This window comes from Anabrus simplex, chromosome 1 (assembly GCF_040414725.1).
Source record: "Anabrus simplex isolate iqAnaSimp1 chromosome 1, ASM4041472v1, whole genome shotgun sequence".
NCBI lineage: Eukaryota > Metazoa > Arthropoda > Insecta > Orthoptera > Tettigoniidae > Anabrus > Anabrus simplex.
The window spans coordinates 371,408,306-371,428,436 of record NC_090265.1 but is presented as its reverse complement, the minus strand read 5'-3'; the positions used below and the strand labels follow the sequence as shown (position 1 = coordinate 371,428,436).

General features: G+C 39.5%; 1 protein-coding gene across 1 annotated transcript in view; it reads right to left on the bottom strand.

Annotated features, from left to right (window-relative positions):
- tweek (transmembrane protein KIAA1109 homolog tweek) overlaps positions 1–20,131 on the bottom strand; it is an 843,591-nt gene that overhangs the window by 635,061 nt on the left and 188,399 nt on the right. Inside the window, 5 exon segments of the mRNA XM_068226772.1 lie at positions 2,250–2,444; positions 2,581–2,683; positions 5,327–5,338; positions 10,188–10,204; positions 11,399–11,580. Of these exon segments, the coding sequence (XP_068082873.1) occupies positions 2,250–2,444; positions 2,581–2,683; positions 5,327–5,338; positions 10,188–10,204; positions 11,399–11,580 (509 nt within the window).

Genomic DNA, 20,131 nt, shown 5'->3' with positions numbered 1-20,131 from the left:
AATGAACCCTGGACGACACCGAATCCCACCGAATGGAGAAACCAGGAGCTAAGGAATATGTTTCGCATTCACTTGGTCGACAGAGAACATACCAAATGGGACCAACACCTACACGAGTCCCTTCTGGCCATCAGACATCAGGTTGATCACGTCACAGGTTCCTCACCTGCAGAACTTATCCTTGGACGTCCCAATCAAGAGAACTGGCGATTGGAACTTCATCCATGGACAAGGAGAGGAACTGGAGGATCCTGACACATGGCATGTGCGGAACCAGCGGCAGATTCAACAGGCACACCACCAAGCTGAAGAGCATTCGAGGAGAGAAGCCGAGAATAATGATGCACTGGAGGAAAGGGAGTTCAGACCTGGAACACTACTTCTTCGTCAAAACCATCCCCTTAGCAACAAGCTTCAAAAGTTCCACGTTGGGATGGCTCCAAAGTGGCTCGGACCTCTCGAGGTGGATAAAAAGTTGGGAAATGGTGTGTATCTCCTGAAGACTACACTGCCGACGAAGGTGCATACGTCGGAATTGAAGACGTTACCTCGACCCTACATGAAGATGGAGAAAGCGGAGAGTGGACACTCCCTAAGAGGCCCCATAAGAATGTGGACTCCAGCGAGGATCCACACACACCAATACCTACCTTGGAGGATAAGAAAGATGAAGACATAGATATCAGGACACCTAGATATAATTTAGGATACAGAGAAAGGAAAATCCAGGATAGATATTGAAGGTTTTAGGAGGGATAACTGTCGTAGGTCCGATATCCTAACTGTGGTAAAACCTTCAATAATCATATTTAATATAAAAGATAAAATAATAAAAGTTATGACGATCTGTAAATTGTGTTAATATATTCATGTTTTATGTCCCTGGACGTATAACATCCATATACTTATCCTGCTTATATAATACTATGCTTAGCTTACGATGAATAAGGTACCAGTGGACAGGATTTTTAAAGACTTGTGACACAGCAATGGACGTATTAACACACAAAGACTTCCAATATGACGCCAAGAAATATCACGAATAGGTCATTGGTTTGAAACATGTATATATTCTTTGTAGATAGTTTTAAAAAGAGAGGGATTGTTTTTTAAGGAATAACAAAACATACGTAAGTGTGAGAATAAAAAAAGAACAAATGAAGAGAACAGTATATGTCTCGCAGTGACAAAGTTGTTACACAAAGAGGTAAACATGTTCTTGTGTGATATTTTTCTTTCAAAGAAAAATCACATATAGAGAACTTTAACTACAAGGATAACTATAAAATTAAACTACAATAAAAAGATACAATAATGTTGTAACCCTTTCTCCCGCATATCACTTTAGTTTATTTAACTGTTCTATAGTGCACATTTTATACTTATCTGATCCAACTTATGTTAATTACTCCATCAATGCTCCATACCTGGCGTACACTAAACCTCGAAATTGCCTCCTTAAGGACCGCGAGCCTTGTTGCAGTCAGATCCTCTCTTATTGTGACTGCCGTTCCCTTAAGTCCTCTTTTCTTGTGGAAGATTTCACTCCGGTAGGAAACAAATTTCACTATTAGAGGTCGTGGCTTCGTGTCCAGACGTCTTCCAAAGGGATGGCTCCTGTCAATGTCTCAAAAGTCAAGGTAGACACCAAGATCTCTTGCAATGCTTATTGCGATTACATCAGAATCTTCCCCTTCCTTTTCCAGAATGCCGAAAATACTGATACATTGCCACCGCTGGTATTGCTCCAGTTCATCTTGCTTGTTTTTAAAGTCACTTGATTTTCACATGATTTTTACAAGTTCCCTGTCCTTAGCCTGAACCTGATCTTGTAACAGTTTGACAGTTTCCTTGTACTCCGCTCTTAGTTCCTGGAGCTGCGAAATGGAGCTGTAACTAATCGGCTATGGCCTGCTTAACAAGTTCTTGTATGCTGGCGCCATGCGGCAGGCTGGCTTGGGGAAGCTTCTTAGGAGTCATTATGAAAACTTACTAGTAGAACACTGATAGTTTACTTTAGTTAAATGCAAGCACTATATCACCTGAGATTTACAATTTCTGAGAGAAAGTTTGCATGCGACTAGCAGCTAGCGGCCATCTTGCAGAATATATAGACTATTTCAAGTGATTGTTGTTGTTATTATTATTATTATTATTATTATTATTATTATTATTATTATTATCATTATTATTATTAAGAAGGAGACAGATCTATCATAGAACTACTGAGAGACAAAGCTGAAAATTACCTGAAAGCAGCAATATTGATGCCATCTTGTAAATCTTGACGGGATGGTTTGAAGAAGCGGGCTCCATTACGATTGCTGCCAAAGAATGCACAACCTCCAATGCATCCACATCTGCCCATAGTTTTAGCTCCAGTCCCTTCACTTGCCCATAGAAACCACAATCGCTTTGTCGCTTCATCATGCAGTCGTAAGTACCTGAAGTTATCATTAGTTTTATTTTCATGGCACATACAGGAATAAAAATGTATCGTGTTATTCAGTGAACAAACAAAGAATTAATACTGTATTATAAGATACACGTCTCAACAATAAAAAAAATAATAGTGCTTACCGGTGTTGTACAAGATGAAGGTTGTGCTCTGGTGTCGGGAGAGACATAGCAGCTTCAACAATAACAGGACCCATTGTCACAGAACCCACTTCTAACCATAATTCTGAGAAACTGTAATGAAAATGCAATATATAATAATAATACCTCCCTAACACAACAACTTAAAGAACAAATAGATTACACATTTTCTGTGAAAACAGTTAAGACAAACTGCAATTGGTATAATTCACATAACTTATAAAATTAACAAATAGACCTCTAATCACTGAGTACTAAACCTAATCATATTTAATGCAGTCTTTTGTTGTATTTCTCCAATTCAACTTCCAAATCAAAGACACACCAGTGAGGTAAACTTCTCAAGAATCATCTTCTTTGGCTACAAACTACATTATGATAGAAAAGACGTGCCATTTCTCATGCTTGAAAGCTGTAAAACACTTCAGATACAAAATGAAGAAACAGTAACACAGCAACTGATGAAAAAAATCCACTGATCTCTTTATCAAATACAGAATCTACATTATAGTTGCAGATTCAAGATGTTACTTTCCCTAAGCTGCTGGTTGGAGCTACACAACATGGCTGAGTTTGTAAAACCCATCCATTGAACAAAAAAAAAAAATTCTTGGTAAACAACAAAGCTCCATGAATATCGTCAGCACACATGCACTGTGGTACCTGGTTGGTAAAGCTTCCGGAGGGTGGAATGATGCCACTGAACTATACCAGAACACTTTAACGAGGACTGAATGTGCAAACTATCATTTAATAAGCATGTATTCAGGCATAAAAAATAACCATTAACAAAATATGCCTGTAAGTACATTTTCTGAAAAAAATTAATAAAGATGACAAAGCATTCATTAGCACTTTTAGGAAGAAACTTCTACTAAATTTCTGAGATATAAGCTTAACAACAAATATGTAAATTATAAATTCTTATGGTACTAAATCAAAATTATGAGTACTTAAGTTTCTTTCTTAAAAAAAAAAGGTCTTTAATATGCAAGCTAACTAATGAACTAACATGGGCCCCTCACCTATTAAATACCAACTGTAATTGAGAGATATCCCAGCTTTTAACACATTTATTATTGTTTTGTCTAAACTCCACCTGCAGTTGCTGTTGGATGAATTGAGTAGCTCAGTAGTCACTGTTGCCGGTCCCAAGCCCGGATAAAGAAGGGGGGTTCAACGTCATGCTTACAGCAACAAGCCGGTTGGTAAAAACATCTGTTGCATCTAAATGCAAAGGCTACAGGAAATATTGAGATACAAACTGCTAGGGCGTTCCCCGCTTTAGACGACGTGCATCATTATCGCCTGAATGGTGTGAAAAATGGGCAAGGGCTACCCACTCAAGGACGGAGTGGGCTAAAGAAGCAAAGTCCAACAAATCAGGATGGCATCCATCAACATTGGTACTCTGAAGAGTCGAAGTCGAGAACTTGCTGATGTACTGAATAACCAGCACATAGACATTGCCTGCTTCCAAGAAACAAAGTGGACTGGTTCCAAGGCTAAAGATATTGGTGAAGGATACAAGTTGTTCTACCACGGGGAAACACAGAACTGTAATGGCGTAGCTATTGCTGTGAGCCCTAGCATCCAAGATCATGTCATCAATGTTAGCCGTTTATTCAACCAACCGATGTCCATTAAGATTAGTAGTGGAACAAAACCGTTGCACGTAACCTCCTGCTATGCCCCACAAACTGGATGTACTGACGAAGAAAAGGATGAATTCTGGACCAGCCTTGAAACTCACCTACAATCTCTTGAGGAAAACTAGCTCCTCTTCATTGGTGGTGACTTAAATGGACACGTCAGGAAAAATAGGGATGGATATGATAGAATACATGGTGGTCAGGGCTTAGGAGAGAGAATTGAGGATGGGAACAGAATCTTGGATTGTGCTGCGGAATTTGACTTGGCGGTGGCCAACATCATTTTTATAAAACATCCATCGCACCTTATTACTTTTAGCAGTGGTGAAAGAAGTACACAGATTGATTACTGGTTAGTACGAAGGCGTGAGCTGAAGTCGGTCATTGACTTAAGGTTATTCCATCAGATAATATTGCACCCCAACACCATCTGCTCCTCCTCAGTTTTAGACTGTGCCTCGACCTCTGTAGAAAAACCCTTAAGTCTATGTCTGAGAAAATTAAGTGGTGGAAAATAAATCAGCATTAAACAAAGCTGAAAACCTCTCTTGGTCCCTTAGTTGTACAGCATGGACAACATGTAAACGAGGCCTGGAGACCAAACACAAAGACCTGTGCCACAACCATTTTGGGTACAACAAAACCTGGATGTCGTTTCATCAACAAGGAGGTTTGGTGGTGGGGAAACCATTTACAAGAGGCCATTAAAGCAAAGAAATTAGCCTATAAGACCTGGCTCAATTCGAGAGTTGATGCTGATCATCAACAACATAGATGGCTTAAGTCACTAGCAAAACAGGAAGTGGCAAAAGCTAAAGAAGAACATTACAGAGACATGTATGATAAACTCAATTCCACAGAGGGAGAAAAATATATTTACCAACTAGCAAAAAACTGGCATCTTTCCACAGAGGATATTCGACATATCATGACCATAAAGGATGAACACCAGAAACTACTACAAAGACAAACCGAGATCTTTGACCAATGGAAGAAACATTTTGAAAAAATCTAAAATAAAGAATTCCTACACCTGCCAATACCAACAGTAGATCCTGTGCATGGTCCAGCTCCACCCAACATGGTTGCTGAAGTCGAGGTCGCCATTAAGAAAATGAAAAATGGAAAGGCAACTGGACCGAACACCTTCCATCAGAGGTGTGCAAGATGCTTGAACCACAAGCAGCTACGTTTCTGGCAGACCTATTCAACAAAATCATTGATGAAGACTGTGCTGCTCCTAGTTAGCTTACCAGTGTTATGATTCCCAGCTGGAAATGGAAAGGAGATGTCAGACTGCTCCAACTATCGACCAGTCTGTCTGCTTTGTCATACAATGAAGATCTTCGAGCGTGTCCTAGACGCATGCCTTCGTGACATAGTTCACATTGCCAATGTGGCTTTGTGAAAGGAGCAGGAACAATCAACGCTATACGTGCAACACGTCTTTTGATAGAACGTCACAATGAAAAGAAGAAATCACTCCGCGTTGCTTTCTTGGATCTCGAAAAGGCCTTTGACAGGGTGCCTCTTGATCTTATTTGGCATGCACTCAGGCTGCATGGTGAACCAGAAGTATATATTGTATTCAATGGATCCAGCTTCTGTATTGGAATGCCACCAGCTCTGTCCAATGTGCTGCTGGAATGTATGCATCATTTCACATTCAAGTTGGCGTTCATCAGGGATCGGCTCTCTCTCCGCTTCAGTTCATCCTCTGTCTCGACACCATCAGCACAGAAGTGTTAACAGCACACCCTTGGACTCTATGCTGACAACGTTATGTTCACCTGTGAATCCTGCCAAGATTTCCAACAACTAGTCCAATGTTGGAAAAACTCCTTGGACAGATAAGGCCTGTAACTTAACGTCAGGAAGACTGAGTACCTAGAGTGGGGGGTACAAAGCGATGCGTGAATTAACATTGACGACATTGATATTCTGAAAACATCTTAATTTAAATATCCAAGATTGCTTATCCAATCGGATGGTGACGCTCCCAGATGTTCGAAGTAGAATCAACGCTGCCTGGATGAAGTGGCGCCAAGTCACAGAACATCTTTTTGATCAGAGGGTGCCAATGTATCTGAAGTCCAAAATCTATAGAACCATCATTAGACCAGTGGCAATGTATGGAACTGAGTGTTGGCCAATTACAAGGAGACACGAGCAACAGCTGCATGTCATGGAGATGAAGATGCTTTGCTGGCCAATGGGACTCAGTAGACTGGATCACATCAGAAATGAGGATGTTTAAATATGAGAGAATCGTTTGCGGTGGAATGGCCATGTGCTACACAGAAACAGTTCTTCAGTTGTGAGAAGGGCATTACACTTAAGTTCTGAGTGCCGCAGACCACAAGGACAACCAAAGAAGCGCTGGCTTGACACTCTGCGGGAGGACATGCATGTGGCAAAAGTCTATCCTAAAGATAAACAAGACCGCATCAAGTGCAAAGGAAAGTGCACAACCGCAGACCCTGCAATTAAGTAGGATAAATACTAAAAAGATTATTGTTTTATCTATTATGAGACAGTATTTAGTAGTTTGAGACTCCCCCTATATCCTTTTCGAACTGGCGTTTGCGTTGCCATCTGGAAATTCTGTGTCAATCGGCTTTTGGCCAATATACTTTTCGGTTACGGTATGCCATGCGCTGCTGTTCTGAGTATTGCGTCTGTGCCTACTGCGCGTGCGCGAGTGGTGTGAGGCTAGTCTAGTGCTGACTGCGAGCCCCTACTTCCGAGTGAGTTGGCGTTCTGCAGCCGCCATGGATGGACGTGAAAGTGTGTGTTCCGCTATGCGGCGGAAGGTCGTTCTAAAACCACCGTGATTTCTTCATTAAGAGGGATATTCCCTTATTGGATTAGTTGCTGGCCTCCTACTGTTTTATTGGACTATGTTTTTGCTACGATAATTCTCCAGGATCCTTGGTGAACAACCTTAGTTCCCGGGCCTCGTGGTGGCTTCTCTTCAATAACAATGGCCAGGTTTGAGCTTCTCAATTTTTCTGGACTCAAAGGTATGTAACTGTTTTGGATTAAGGTAATTCGCCGTGAAGAAGAAGAAGAATAATGTGTTTTGGGGCACTTCAAGATAACAGTAGTAATAATAATAATAATAATAATAATAATAATAATAAAAAATAATAATAATTTGGATTAAGACTTCCTCTTCGAAATTTGTGCTGGATATCGTGTGCGTCTGTGAACCATAGGAAACGGTTTCGGCAATTAATCATTTTAGAATGCAGTTCGCACGGTGAAAAAAATTAGTATGTTTATTTTAAAATTAAATAAAAGTTTTTTTGCACTTTGATTGTACCTTATGGTGTGAACCAAGGCGCGGTTTCCAAGGTAGCGGGGTTAGCTTTCCTTCGGGTTCCTGTTGCCTTCTGGGATTTATTTCTCCTTGCTTTGTATAATTTCGTTGTTTCTGGGATTTCTGTGAATTTTTATTTTAAATCCGTTTGTTTTCCTTCTTATTTGTAGACTGTGCTTCGCTTTTCCCGTTACTATGGCAACGTGTGTTTGGGTCATTGTTGTGTGGGGTTTTTGTTTTAATGGGGATTGCTGGTTCGTGTGTGCTTCTTGGATGAAATATTTTTGTTGCCTGGTATCGTTGGCATTTCTTTCATATAAAGTTATTAATTTCGGCCAACCTCTTTGTGGTTTCGCCTCTTACTCTGTCCGGGCGAAATGTGTAGCTTCTACCATTATTTTCGTGTGACCTTGGAAATTGCCCTTGGTAGAAATTGGAATGAATTGTGGTAAAGTTAAAAGGCAACCGGCCTAAAGGTCATGGAACTACTGATTGTTTACTAAGTATGGTATTTGTTTTTCTCTTTAACGCGTGATCGATCACATTTAAATCAATATATTACTTACATTGTTTGAGGTATGGAGGTCACTGTTGTTTTTCCTTGTTGAAATTTACGGATTAGTTCCTTTATTATTTGTTAAATGAAGTGTACATTTTCTTATTTAAAGGTTGGCTATTTATTAACAAAACATATTAAATTCTTACAAGTTAATCCAATTACTGTTAGACGAGTATTTACATTCTTTTTAACACCTGGTTCAATTTATTATCTGACTTTAATCTTCTCCTTTAATGATGAACCTAGGTTTCCTCCAGATATTATCTTTTTGAATTGTTACCTCTCATTTTAATTGCTATTAAAGTTTTCCTTCATATCACTAAAGAGTTGGTTTTCATTTACCACATTTGGTGCAGCGCTGCAACTATTTCTTTTGGTTTGGGTGTCCACGAGCCTTAAGCCGCTTTTCCTCTACGTTTCGGGTAAGTGTCTCAATTTCTCCCTATGGGTAATTTTAGTATCATGTTGTTGGCTGGCGTTGTTTTTATCCTTTAATTTTTTGATGTACGGTGACTTGTTTTACTTTTGCCCCTTGTTCTCTCTTGTGTTCGCTTTATCTACCCATTGGGGGCGGACACAATAGCAACCTTCACACCAGGCTGTGTCTCCCTCTCTCTCTCTCTCTCTCTCTCTCTCTCTCTCTCTCTCTCTCTCTCTCTCTCTCTCTCTCTCCTTTTTTTTACCTCAGCTGGTGGGTAAGGTTATTAACCTCATCACCACTAGGATGTAACCGGGGTCCTAGAGGGTGGTGCCGGTTAGAGAACCACGCTCTGCTACCACTCTAACCGGCACCACCCTCTAGGACCCCGGTTACATCCTAGTGGTGATGAGGTTAATAACCTTACCCACCAGCTGAGGTAAAAAAAAGGAGAGAGAGAGAGAGTGTGAGAGAGTGAGAGAGAGAGAGAGAGAGAGAAGGAGAGAGAGAGAGAGAGAGAGAGGGAGAGAGGGAGGGAGAGACAGCCTGGTGTGAAGGTTGCTATTGTGTCCGCCCCGAATGAGTAGATAAAGCGAACAAAAGAGAGAACAAGGGGCAAAAGTAAAACAAGTCACCGTACATCAAAAAATTAAAGGATAAAAACAACGCCAGCCAACAACATGATACTAAAATTACCCTTAGGGAGAAATTGAGACACTTACCCGAAACGTAGAGGAAAAGCGGCTTAAGGCTCGTGGACACCCAAACCAAAAGAAATAGTTGCAGCGCTGCACCAAATGTGGTAAATGAAAACCAACTCTTTAGTGATATGAAGGAAAACTTTAATAGCAATTAAAATGAGAGGTAACAATTCAAAAAGATAATATCTGGAGGAAACCTAGGTTCATCATTAAAGGAGAAGATTAAAGTCAGATAATAAATTGAACCAGGTGTTAAAAAGAATGTAAATACTCGTTTAACAGTAATTGGATTAACTTGTAAGAATTTAATATGTTTTGTTAATAAATAGCCAACCTTTAAATAAGAAAATGTACACTTCATTTAACAAATAATAAAGGAACTAATCCGTAAATTTCAACAAGGAAAAACAACAGTGACCTCCATACCTCAAACAATGTAAGTAATATATTGATTTAAATGTGATCGATCACGCGTTAAAGAGAAAAACAAATACCATACTTAGTAAACAATCAGTAGTTCCATGACCTTTAGGCCGGTTGCCTTTTAACTTTACCACAATTCATTCCAATTTCTACCAAGGGCAATTTCCAAGGTCACACGAAAATAATGGTAGAAGCTACACATTTCGCCCGGACAGAGTAAGAGGCGAAACCACAAAGAGGTTGGCCGAAATTAATAACTTTATATGAAAGAAATGCCAACGATACCAGGCAACAAAAATATTTCATCCAAGAAGCACACACGAACCAGCAATCCCCATTAAAACAAAAACCCCACACAACAATGACCCAAACACACGTTGCCATAGTAACGGGAAAAGCGAAGCACAGTCTACAAATAAGAAGGAAAACAAACGGATTTAAAATAAAAATTCACAGAAATCCCAGAAACAACGAAATTATACAAAGCAAGGAGAAATAAATCCCAGAAGGCAACAGGAACCCGAAGGAAAGCTAACCCCGCTACCTTGGAAACCGCGCCTTGGTTCACACCATAAGGTACAATCAAAGTGCAAAAAAACTTTTATTTAATTTTAAAATAAACATACTAATTTTTTTCACCGTGCGAACTGCATTCTAAAATGATTAATTGCCGAAACCGTTTCCTATGGTTCACAGACGCACACGATATCCAGCACAAATTTCGAAGAGGAAGTCTTAATCCAAATTATTATTATTTTTTATTATTATTATTATTATTATTATTATTATTATTATTACTGTTATCTTGAAGTGCCCCAAAACACATTATTCTTCTTCTTCACGGCGAATTACCTTAATCCAAAACAGTTACATACCTTTGAGTCCAGAAAAATTGAGAAGCTCAAACCTGGCCATTGTTATTGAAGAGAAGCCACCACGAGGCCCGGGAACTAAGGTTGTTCACCAAGGATCCTGGAGAATTATCGTAGCAAAAACATAGTCCAATAAAACAGTAGGAGGCCAGCAACTAATCCAATAAGGGAATATCCCTCTTAATGAAGAAATCACGGTGGTTTTAGAACGACCTTCCGCCGCATAGCGGAACACACACTTTCACGTCCATCCATGGCGGCTGCAGAACGCCAACTCACTCGGAAGTAGGAGCTCGCAGTCAGCACTAGACTAGCCTCACACCACTCGCGCACGCGCAGTAGGCACAGACGCAATACTCAGAACAGCAGCGCATGGCATACCGTAACCGAAAAGTATATTGGCCAAAAGCCGATTGACACAGAATTTCCAGATGGCAACGCAAACGCCAGTTCGAAAAGGATATAGGGGGAGTCTCAAACTACTAAATACTGTCTCAATTATCAAGAACAAACGCTTAATTAGAACACCACTTAATTAGTACATGTTCCGTCCCTCAATACAGGACATCTTCAGCTATAAAGATAATTTTCATCTAAAAAAAAAGACAATGGACTAACTGACCAAAAAATATTGCTACCGATTTAGACAAAATAATAACTGTATTGAAAAGATGGAAAATCTCTTGATTACAATTGATTTAACATCAATATGGATTCTTGACAGTGAAGTTTATAAATTGTATCAAATACCAATACATTGCACTAGGCAATCTTGCAACCTTGAGCATAGGCTCAACCAGTAACACTACGCAGACACTCTGAACAAGATACCTTGTATTCAGTAATAACTCACATGTTCCCATTAAGCTGAGATCGTCCACTACCAACAGTGTTGGTGTTGCTGTGATTTGGATTCCCAAAGCTCCCTCCAGTTGATATAAACTGACGAACTTGTATCACAGGAAGCATCCCAGTTACACCTGATTTTACATGGTGGCCATGTAAATTACACATGGAGAAACGAATCGGTGAAGCCTGCAATTAAAGATATAAGATATTCAACAGACAATGTTACATATGAAAACAATATTATTCTTCCTTCTTTCTTACTGGGTTATTTTATGGTATTAATATGCTAGTTAATAGCATTTTGTACATGGTATGTGTGTGAAGTCAGAATGATAATTTGAGTTAATATGGCATCTGTACTGGAGTGTACTTATAAATAATAGGTCTGGGACTGAAAAGAAAACTGCTACACTAACTCATATTTGCCTGGAGATGAAGAAGGGATAACAGAGGGATCTAAACTACCCTCTGTTATGAATTTTCAATGAGGCCAAGTGCACTTGTTTCAGGTTATCAAATAAACATTAAACCTGTGACAGATTCAGCCCTAAAAAAAAGGAAGTTCAATACAAAGTTCCAAACCACTACAGTGGCTTCTTTCTTTCTTTCTCTCTATCTCTACTTCCGTGGGTCTTTCACCTTTCATCACTTACTGAGAAGCTGAACACCTCACCTGTTTTCAGGTTCCTATTTACGATCCAATTCTGTGAAGATCCTTTTATTTTTTTCAAGGTCCATGTAGGTGATGCAGATCTTTCTATACTTATTCAATTTTCTACCATCTGGAAGAGCAAAATGGAATGTCAAAATTGGCACACAGCCAGCCTACATAGTGAAATTGAAGGTATTATTATTATTATTATTATTATTATTATTATTATTATTATTATTATTATTATTATTATTATTATTATTATTTGTCGTTTAGGCCTACTGAGGACCACAGGGCTTGTATCTAGTCTTCGGTAAAGTTGTTGCTTTCTTCTTCTTCCAATATTCCATTTGCTGACTAAGAGCCAGCTTTCTCTCCTCTGTCCACTTAGTTCCTGTAGTCTTCTTACTTGTAAGGGACTTTGGGAAAACTCTGTGTCGGATCGCTTGACGAACCAGTAGTCGGTCACGAGTTTGTCCCAGTGGGATATCTAGTTGTTTCACATCCGACTTAACTGATGTGATCCATTTGTTCGTAGAAGCCTTGCCTCTTCCTGTTACTGTGAATATCCTGTTGGTGAGTCTTTCGGAATCCAGGCGGGCCAAGTGTCCATAAAATGTCAGGCGCCTTTTCCTTGTAGACGTGAGATGTCCTCCTGGTGTTCATACAGTTCATCATTATAGCGGATTCTGTAAATGCCTCCTCCTTCTCTGATTGGTCCTAATATCCTCCTCAGGATCTTCCTCTCTTTTAACTCCAGCTTTCTGAGTGGGTCCTTCCTGGCCATTAAAAGGCACTCACAAGCATACAGAACAGATGGCTTGACGACCAAGTTGTAATGTCTGAGATTGAGGTTCTTGGAGAGGCACTTAGATGAATCTATATATATAAAATAAGAGTTTTGTCTGGACATTGCTCAGAATTTGAAAAGAATGGTATTTCTGTATTGGTCGTGTCCACAGTAACAAGGAAATTCACTTTTTACTTTTCCGTAATGTCTGTCTGTCTGTCTGTCTGTCTGTCTGTCTGTCTGTCTGTCTGTCTGTCTGTCTGTCTGTCTGTCTGTCTGTCTGTCTGTCTGTCTGTCTGTCTGTCTGTCTGTCTGTCTGTCTGTCTGTCTGTCTGTCTGTCTGTCTGTCTGTCTGTCTGTCTGTCTGTCTGTCTGTCTGTCTGTCTGTCTGTCTGTCTGTCTGTCTGTCTGTCTGTCTGTCTGTCTGTCTCTGTATGTACGTACGTACACGCATCACTAGAAAACGGCTGAAGAGAACTGGATGAAAATTGGTATGCAAAGTCGGGGAATAAGTCACTACAATCTAGGTCATAAATAATTTTATTCACGCCAATTGAAATGGTAGTTTAGGGGAAGGCCTAAAATTTAATTTTCAAATATTTATGTTATTAGTGGTCCTATCTTAATAAAAATTGGTAAGAAAAGTTGGGGAATAAGTTGCTACAATCTGGGCTATAAATAATTTTATTCACGCTGAGTGAAATGGTAGTTTAGAAGAAGGCCTAAAACTTAATTCTTAAATATTTTACATTATTAGTGGTCCTATGTCATTCAAAATTGGTATGTGAAGTTGGAGAATGAGCCTCTAAAATCTAGGCTATAAATAATTTTATTCACGCAGAGTGAATTGGTAGTTTAGTGGTAGGTCTAAAATTTTGTTCTCAAATATTTATAATATTAGTGGTCGTATCGATGAATAATACATAACTAAATTTATATAGAATTAAATTTCCGACCATTTATGTCTTATACATTTTTATCATACCGGCTATGATAACACATATATTCATGAATTTGTATTTTGGTTGCTAAGTCCGTATCAACGCCGAGCCACGAGAAAATGGGTAAAGAGAATTTAATGAAAATCGGTATATAGAGTCAGGGAATAAGAAACTACAGTCTAAGCTATAAACAATTTTATTTACCCTAGATGAAATTATAGTTTAGGGGAAGGCGCCTAAAATGCAATTTTTAATGTTATTGGTCCTATCAAAAAGTACTACATAACAAAAGTTACAGAGAATACAATCTCCAGTCATTTAAGTTTTATTCAGTTTTAACGTACCGACTATGATAAGAATAGTATTTCAGAGTCGGAAGAAAACTAAATGTGAAGATCTACAATATCGAAAGCGCATAACATTTATCAACAATAACATTACATTGACCATTGTTTGTTGTCATGTTCTTTGTCTCTTATGCTGCCTCTCAACTCCGATAGATGGGATTACTGCTGCGTACCGAGTATAATAGCCTGACTGAGTATTGGCGGGAAACAGCCGGGGAGTTGGAAAACTTTCTTCTTCAGCATATCATTCCTCTGGTTCATACATTTTTGGATACAGCTGGTACGTAACATACTGGTTCATCATAGTATTCCAGCTATTCGTTCCCTACTGTGACGCGCTGTGTTGTATGAGCAGTGGGCGTAGTTAAGACAGAGGCTCACTTAGTACAGGACTAGTAGTATTTGTAATATGGCCTGGTCTAGAATAACAATTAGGGCTATTCCAAATTATAGCACCACAATTCAGTAAATAACTCAAAATTCAACCCTGAAAAGAGCCGTTTCTTAAGGAAAGCTTATTACTCTTCATTTTTATTAAATTCTACATTCATTTTATTCCTAATTAGCAGTGAAGAAGGGGTTTTTCCTTTGGTTTGGAGGATAAATTTGCCTCCAAGTCGGATTTTTCCGCCGCCAGGATAGTGAATTGAAACTTTCCGACTCATCGGGTACTCCTAGGAAACAGATTAGTAAAAGGGCATAGTTTTTGCCCTGGGACACTCCAATATTCGACGAAGAGTGTTCACGGCTCTCGGCTGTCTGTGGCTTGGTCATTCCAGCTCTGGAACAGATCAACAGCTTAGTCCTGTTCATTAAAAGTGAGAAAATGTGTGGTTTTCCCTTTGATAGAGTATTTCATATGAAAGCATTGCTTTTAATCGCGCCATTCCTACTGATGTCATTGTAATGTATGTTCATTTCAGTTGAGAAAACCATGAAGACAGTCTTTCTGATGATGTAAAAAGATAGGTGGAGAGTGAGTGTCTACCAGTATAATGAAAGCTCCCCAACCTGATTGTGACTGATGGTATGCAAGCGTGTCAACCATTACAGTGAAAATTCCCTAACTCCGTCTTTATATGAGAAAAAATGTTTGATGACTTCCCCATCGCGTTTCTAGGGTAACGTTAAGAGCTATGCAATTTCATACAATCTTGCTCACAACGCGCACACTACCTAACCTAAAATTATGTATAAAATGTAGAATTCCGTAGTGAAGCACGGGTACATCAGCTCTTATATATACTACAACACAAGTGATAAGCCCTTTCAAACTTGGTACATCTCGCATCTATGGCTAGGTTTTCTCTCTGATTCGCAGAGATCCATTCTCCTAAGTACGGTACTTAACTGCAGGTACTTTTGTATGGTAGCAGCTGTGAGAGGAATTGTAGAAGGGGCCTCCTTGATATTGGTCATAAATTCAGTTTACTGGATGCTGATCTTCAGACCAGTCTTAACTGCTACACTATAAAGACTAAGTTGTACGTAGCCTCCTCTATATTGTTTGCTAGTAGAATGAGGTCATTGGCAAAGGCTAGGCATGGGACAATGAGGTTGTCTCTCTTGTAACCAAGCTTCAGTCCAGCTCCCGATGGTAGCACCGTTCTCCATTCCCTAATGATCTTTTCCAGGACACAGTTGAAGAGAATGCAGGAGACACCATCACCCTGTCTAACACCTGTTCTGATTGGAAAGCTTTCGGATAGTTCACCTCTGAACCTGACTTTGGACGTCGTGTTCCTCAGAGTGGCTTGAACTAATCATAGGGTCTTCCCATCCAGACAAAGTTCCCACATTATGGAGAAAAGAGTGTCTGTCCACAGAATCATAAGCTTTCTGAAAATCTACTAGGACCACCACCCAGGGATGTCCACCTCGGCTTTTGTAATTGAGAACTGTCTTAAGATTGTGTAACTGTTCTGGACAAGATCTAGTCTTATAGAAACCAGCCTGGTATTCACCTGATTGTGAGTCTAGTTGTGTGGTGACGCCATTGAGCAGGGCTATGATCTTGTAGGTAATTTGTAACAAGGAAATACCTCTATAATTGTTGAGGTCTTACTTCCCTTCCTGTGGAGGGGATGAATCATGGCAGACGTCCACCATTCGGGTAGGGACTCTGTTGTCCATATGTCCTTTATGATTTGGTGGACGCTCTGCAAAGACTGATCTGCATGTTTCCACATTACGGCAACTATGCCGTCTTCACCTGAAGCCTTGTTGTTCTTGAGACCACCGATGATGTCCATTATTTGTTCTCTCGTAGGTGGTTGAGAATCAGGGTTCCTGTGTGAAGGCTCATGGAAAGTAAGCTTTTTTTTACATTCCTCCGCATTTAGTAGCTTCTGGAAATAATCTGCAAGAGTTTTGGTGCAGACTTTATTGTTCAGTTGAAGTTTTCCATCTGGCCTGTGGAGGATGAGGGTAGGAGCTGTGTACTGGGTCGTTTGCTTCTTAAGTCGTTTGTACAGATCTCTTGAGTTGTTTCTCTGAAAATTATTTTCAGCCTGTTGCATTAGGCTCCTGAGGTAATTTCTCGTGGCTCTGCGGATAGTGTTAGCTGTAGCTTTTCTTTGCATGAGGAAGGCTTCACAATTGGCTTCAATTTTATGTTGGTTCACCTAGTTCAGGCTTTATGCCTTTCTTCTATAACCTCATCACACTTTGTACTCTACCATGGGTGTTTGCCTTTGGTTGATGAGTCAGGGATAGTTTCCTGAGTGGCATCCAGCAAGGCCTTTTGTAAGGCAGGCCATCCTTCTTTCTCTGTATTCTTCCTGAGGGTATCCTGAAAATTACAATCCTCATCGCGCAGTCCCAGAGTGTTTAACCTGGGTATGTTATGACTACTTTGGAGATTTGGTGTTTTCCTAAAGGGTTGCGTCATATTATATTATTATTATTATTATTATTATTATTATTATTATTATTATTATTATTAGACTATGGACCAAGTTAATTCAAATTAGGCTTCATCTGTTTCTGGGCTTTGGTCCTTGTCCAGTATTCCTTCATCCTTTTATGCTGCAATCTCCTCCTCTCTTCTGTCCAATGTGCTTGGGTACAGGATCCAACTTTTTCTTGAAAACTCTTGGTGGTCTTGATCCCGGACTTGTAAGCATCCCTCTTGCTGATTATTTCCATTCCTTGTATTCCCAATTCTTCCAGGTCATCCTTCACCTCCTGATGCCAGCACATCGTAATTTTCCTGGTCTCAAAAAAACCTTATTATCTGAATGGTTAGTTGTCCCAAGTTCATTCTGTAGATATGTCTGAAGAAAATGGCTCTCCTCTTTCAGATGGTATCTCAGATCTTTTCCATCTTGAGGTATAATTCTTGATTTTGCTTTCTGTATGATCCACCCATGTTCCATTCTCAGTTCTTTTTCTTGATGTTGATACTCCCATCCATTTTATGAGAGGTGTTATTTATCATCAGCTGTGCGTTGGCAATGATTGTATTGAAAAACTGTAAATGTTAAATTAATTTATACAGATTTGTACGCTCCACATTATTTGTACAGTCCTGCTTCAGGTTAGCATTAAAAACTTATCAAATTATTGTTCGTTGATCATAAATTGTTATATTTTCCGCTGGTTGGAAAAGGAAAAATATATACACGTTATTCAAAATTCTATAACTGATACCTTGTTCTTGCCCTGATATTCATTCGGTCCTAATGGTCCTCTTTTACTAGCACTGAGCCCGTCTTATTTTCCTTTTTATTTCCACTACGTGTATAAACATATTTCACTGGGATTCTACTGAATTCCCCATTGGGCTAATAACCTTACTTTGATTACATTCATGTTACCCATAAGGTGACATTACAAGGCACAGGTCCTTGCAGAAAAATCACAGCAAGAGATCGTCTGATTGTGCAAATAGCTCTTGTGAATCACAAAAGTTGAAATCCGAGCAGAAGTTACAAGAAGAGTATCTCCATCAAGGATCGGAAACAGGCTACCTAAAGCTGGGCTGAGGTCATGACTTCACACATGGTGTGTATCTTTCATGCCATAACACAAACAGCAGAGCCTTACGGAGTGTAGAGCGAAAGAAAACTGGGCTGATGAGTAGCATTCTGTGGTAGTTAGTGACGAGTCTAACTTCTGTCTCCGGCTGACAGATCAATCAACAATGATCTGCATTTAAGGCAGTTGCCCAGGTGGCAGATTCCCTATCTGTTGCTTTCCTAGCCTTTTCCTAAATGATTTCAAAAAACTGGAAATTTCTTGAACGTCTCCCTTGGTAAGTTATTCCAATCCCTAACTCCCCTTCCTATAAATGAATATTTGCCCAAGTTTCTCCTCTTGAGTTCCAACTTTATCTTCATATTGTGATCTTTCCTACTTTTATAAACACCATTCAAACTTATTTGTCTACTAATGTCATTCCACACCATCTCTCCGCCAACAGCTCGGAACATACCACTTAGTGGAAATTCTAAGTTCCCATGGAGGGAATTAGATTCTTTTCTACCAATAGAGCATATCAAAAATCAGATCAAAAATTAGATGGATGGCTTTTCCGGCGTTTGCTCTATTAACCAGCGTTTCGTCTTAGGTCTGACACTAGACTCTTCAGAGTGGGATGTGTCAGACCCCACCCACTGACGCTGGGGTGTATGCAGATGAACTTATCAGAAGCTTATTTATGAAGCACAGTCTGATAACTGATATCTCCCGTATGCAGTTATCAGACTGTGCTTCATAAATAAGCTTCTGATAAGTTCACCTGCATACACCCCAGCGTCAGTGGGTGGGGTCTGACACATCCCACTCTGAAGAGTCTAGTGTCAGACCTAAGACGAAACGCTGGTTAATAGAGCAAACGCCGGAAAAGCCATCCATCTAATTTTTTATCTGTTTTTTGACATACCACTTAGTCGAGCAGCTGTTCTTCTTTCTCTCAATTCTTCCCAACCCAAACTTTGCAACATTTTTGTAATGCTACTCTTTTGTCGGAAATCACCCAGAACAAATCGAGCTGCTTTTCTTTGGATTTTTTCCAGTTCTTGAATCAGGTGATCCTGGTGAGGGTCCCATACACTGGAACCATACTGTAGTTGGGGTCTTACCAGAGACTTATATGCCCTCTCCTTTACATCCTTACTACAACCCCTAAACACCCTCATAACCATGTGCAGAGATCTGTACCCTTTATTTACAATCATATTTATGTGATTACCCCAATGAAGATCTTTCCTTATATTAACACCTAGATACTTACAATGATCCCCGAAAGGAACTTTCACCCCATCAACGCAGTAATTAAAACTGAGAGGACTTTTCCTATTTGTGAAACTCACAACCTGACTTTTAACCCCGTTTATCAACAACATGTCTGTAGAAGAACTGGTGATGAGGAAAATCAATTTCTGATTCCTGAAAGGCATACTTCTCAAACTGCTGGATTTATGGTGTGAGGAGCTATTGCATATAACATGAGGACTGATTTAGTTGCTGTTCAGGGAAATCTTTGTAAATGATAATTTATAATCCACAGTAACCCCTCTATTTGATAAATCTGAAGTGTTGAATCTGGGTTCAACAGATATAATTTAACAAATACATAAGTTACAGACAATGAAAATAATTACAAAGACAATTTTATTAAATAGGAATGAACCAAAATATGTTTTCAGAGTATTTGATACCTATGACTTTCATGAAAATATGAAGCAGGTGAGTAGCAGTTGCAATTCGAATGACACTGAACAACGGCCAGTCATCAGCAAAAGTGACGTGGTTTTCAAATTGTACACCAGGACGAGGTTCCTGAAGATGTTCTGAAGGGCAATCAGAAAGCTAACAAAAGACAAAGAAGAAGTAGTAGTTTCAACTCGTCCAATTTTATCAGTGCTAGAGACTATACAGATGATCTCATTCATAGGTGTCCCATCAGATTCAGAAGTGACTGCTTATTCTTATTCTTATTTTCAGCAATCTCAATAAATACAAGCAATTATCAAGAAACATCATGCAAGTGAGAAACTCTATA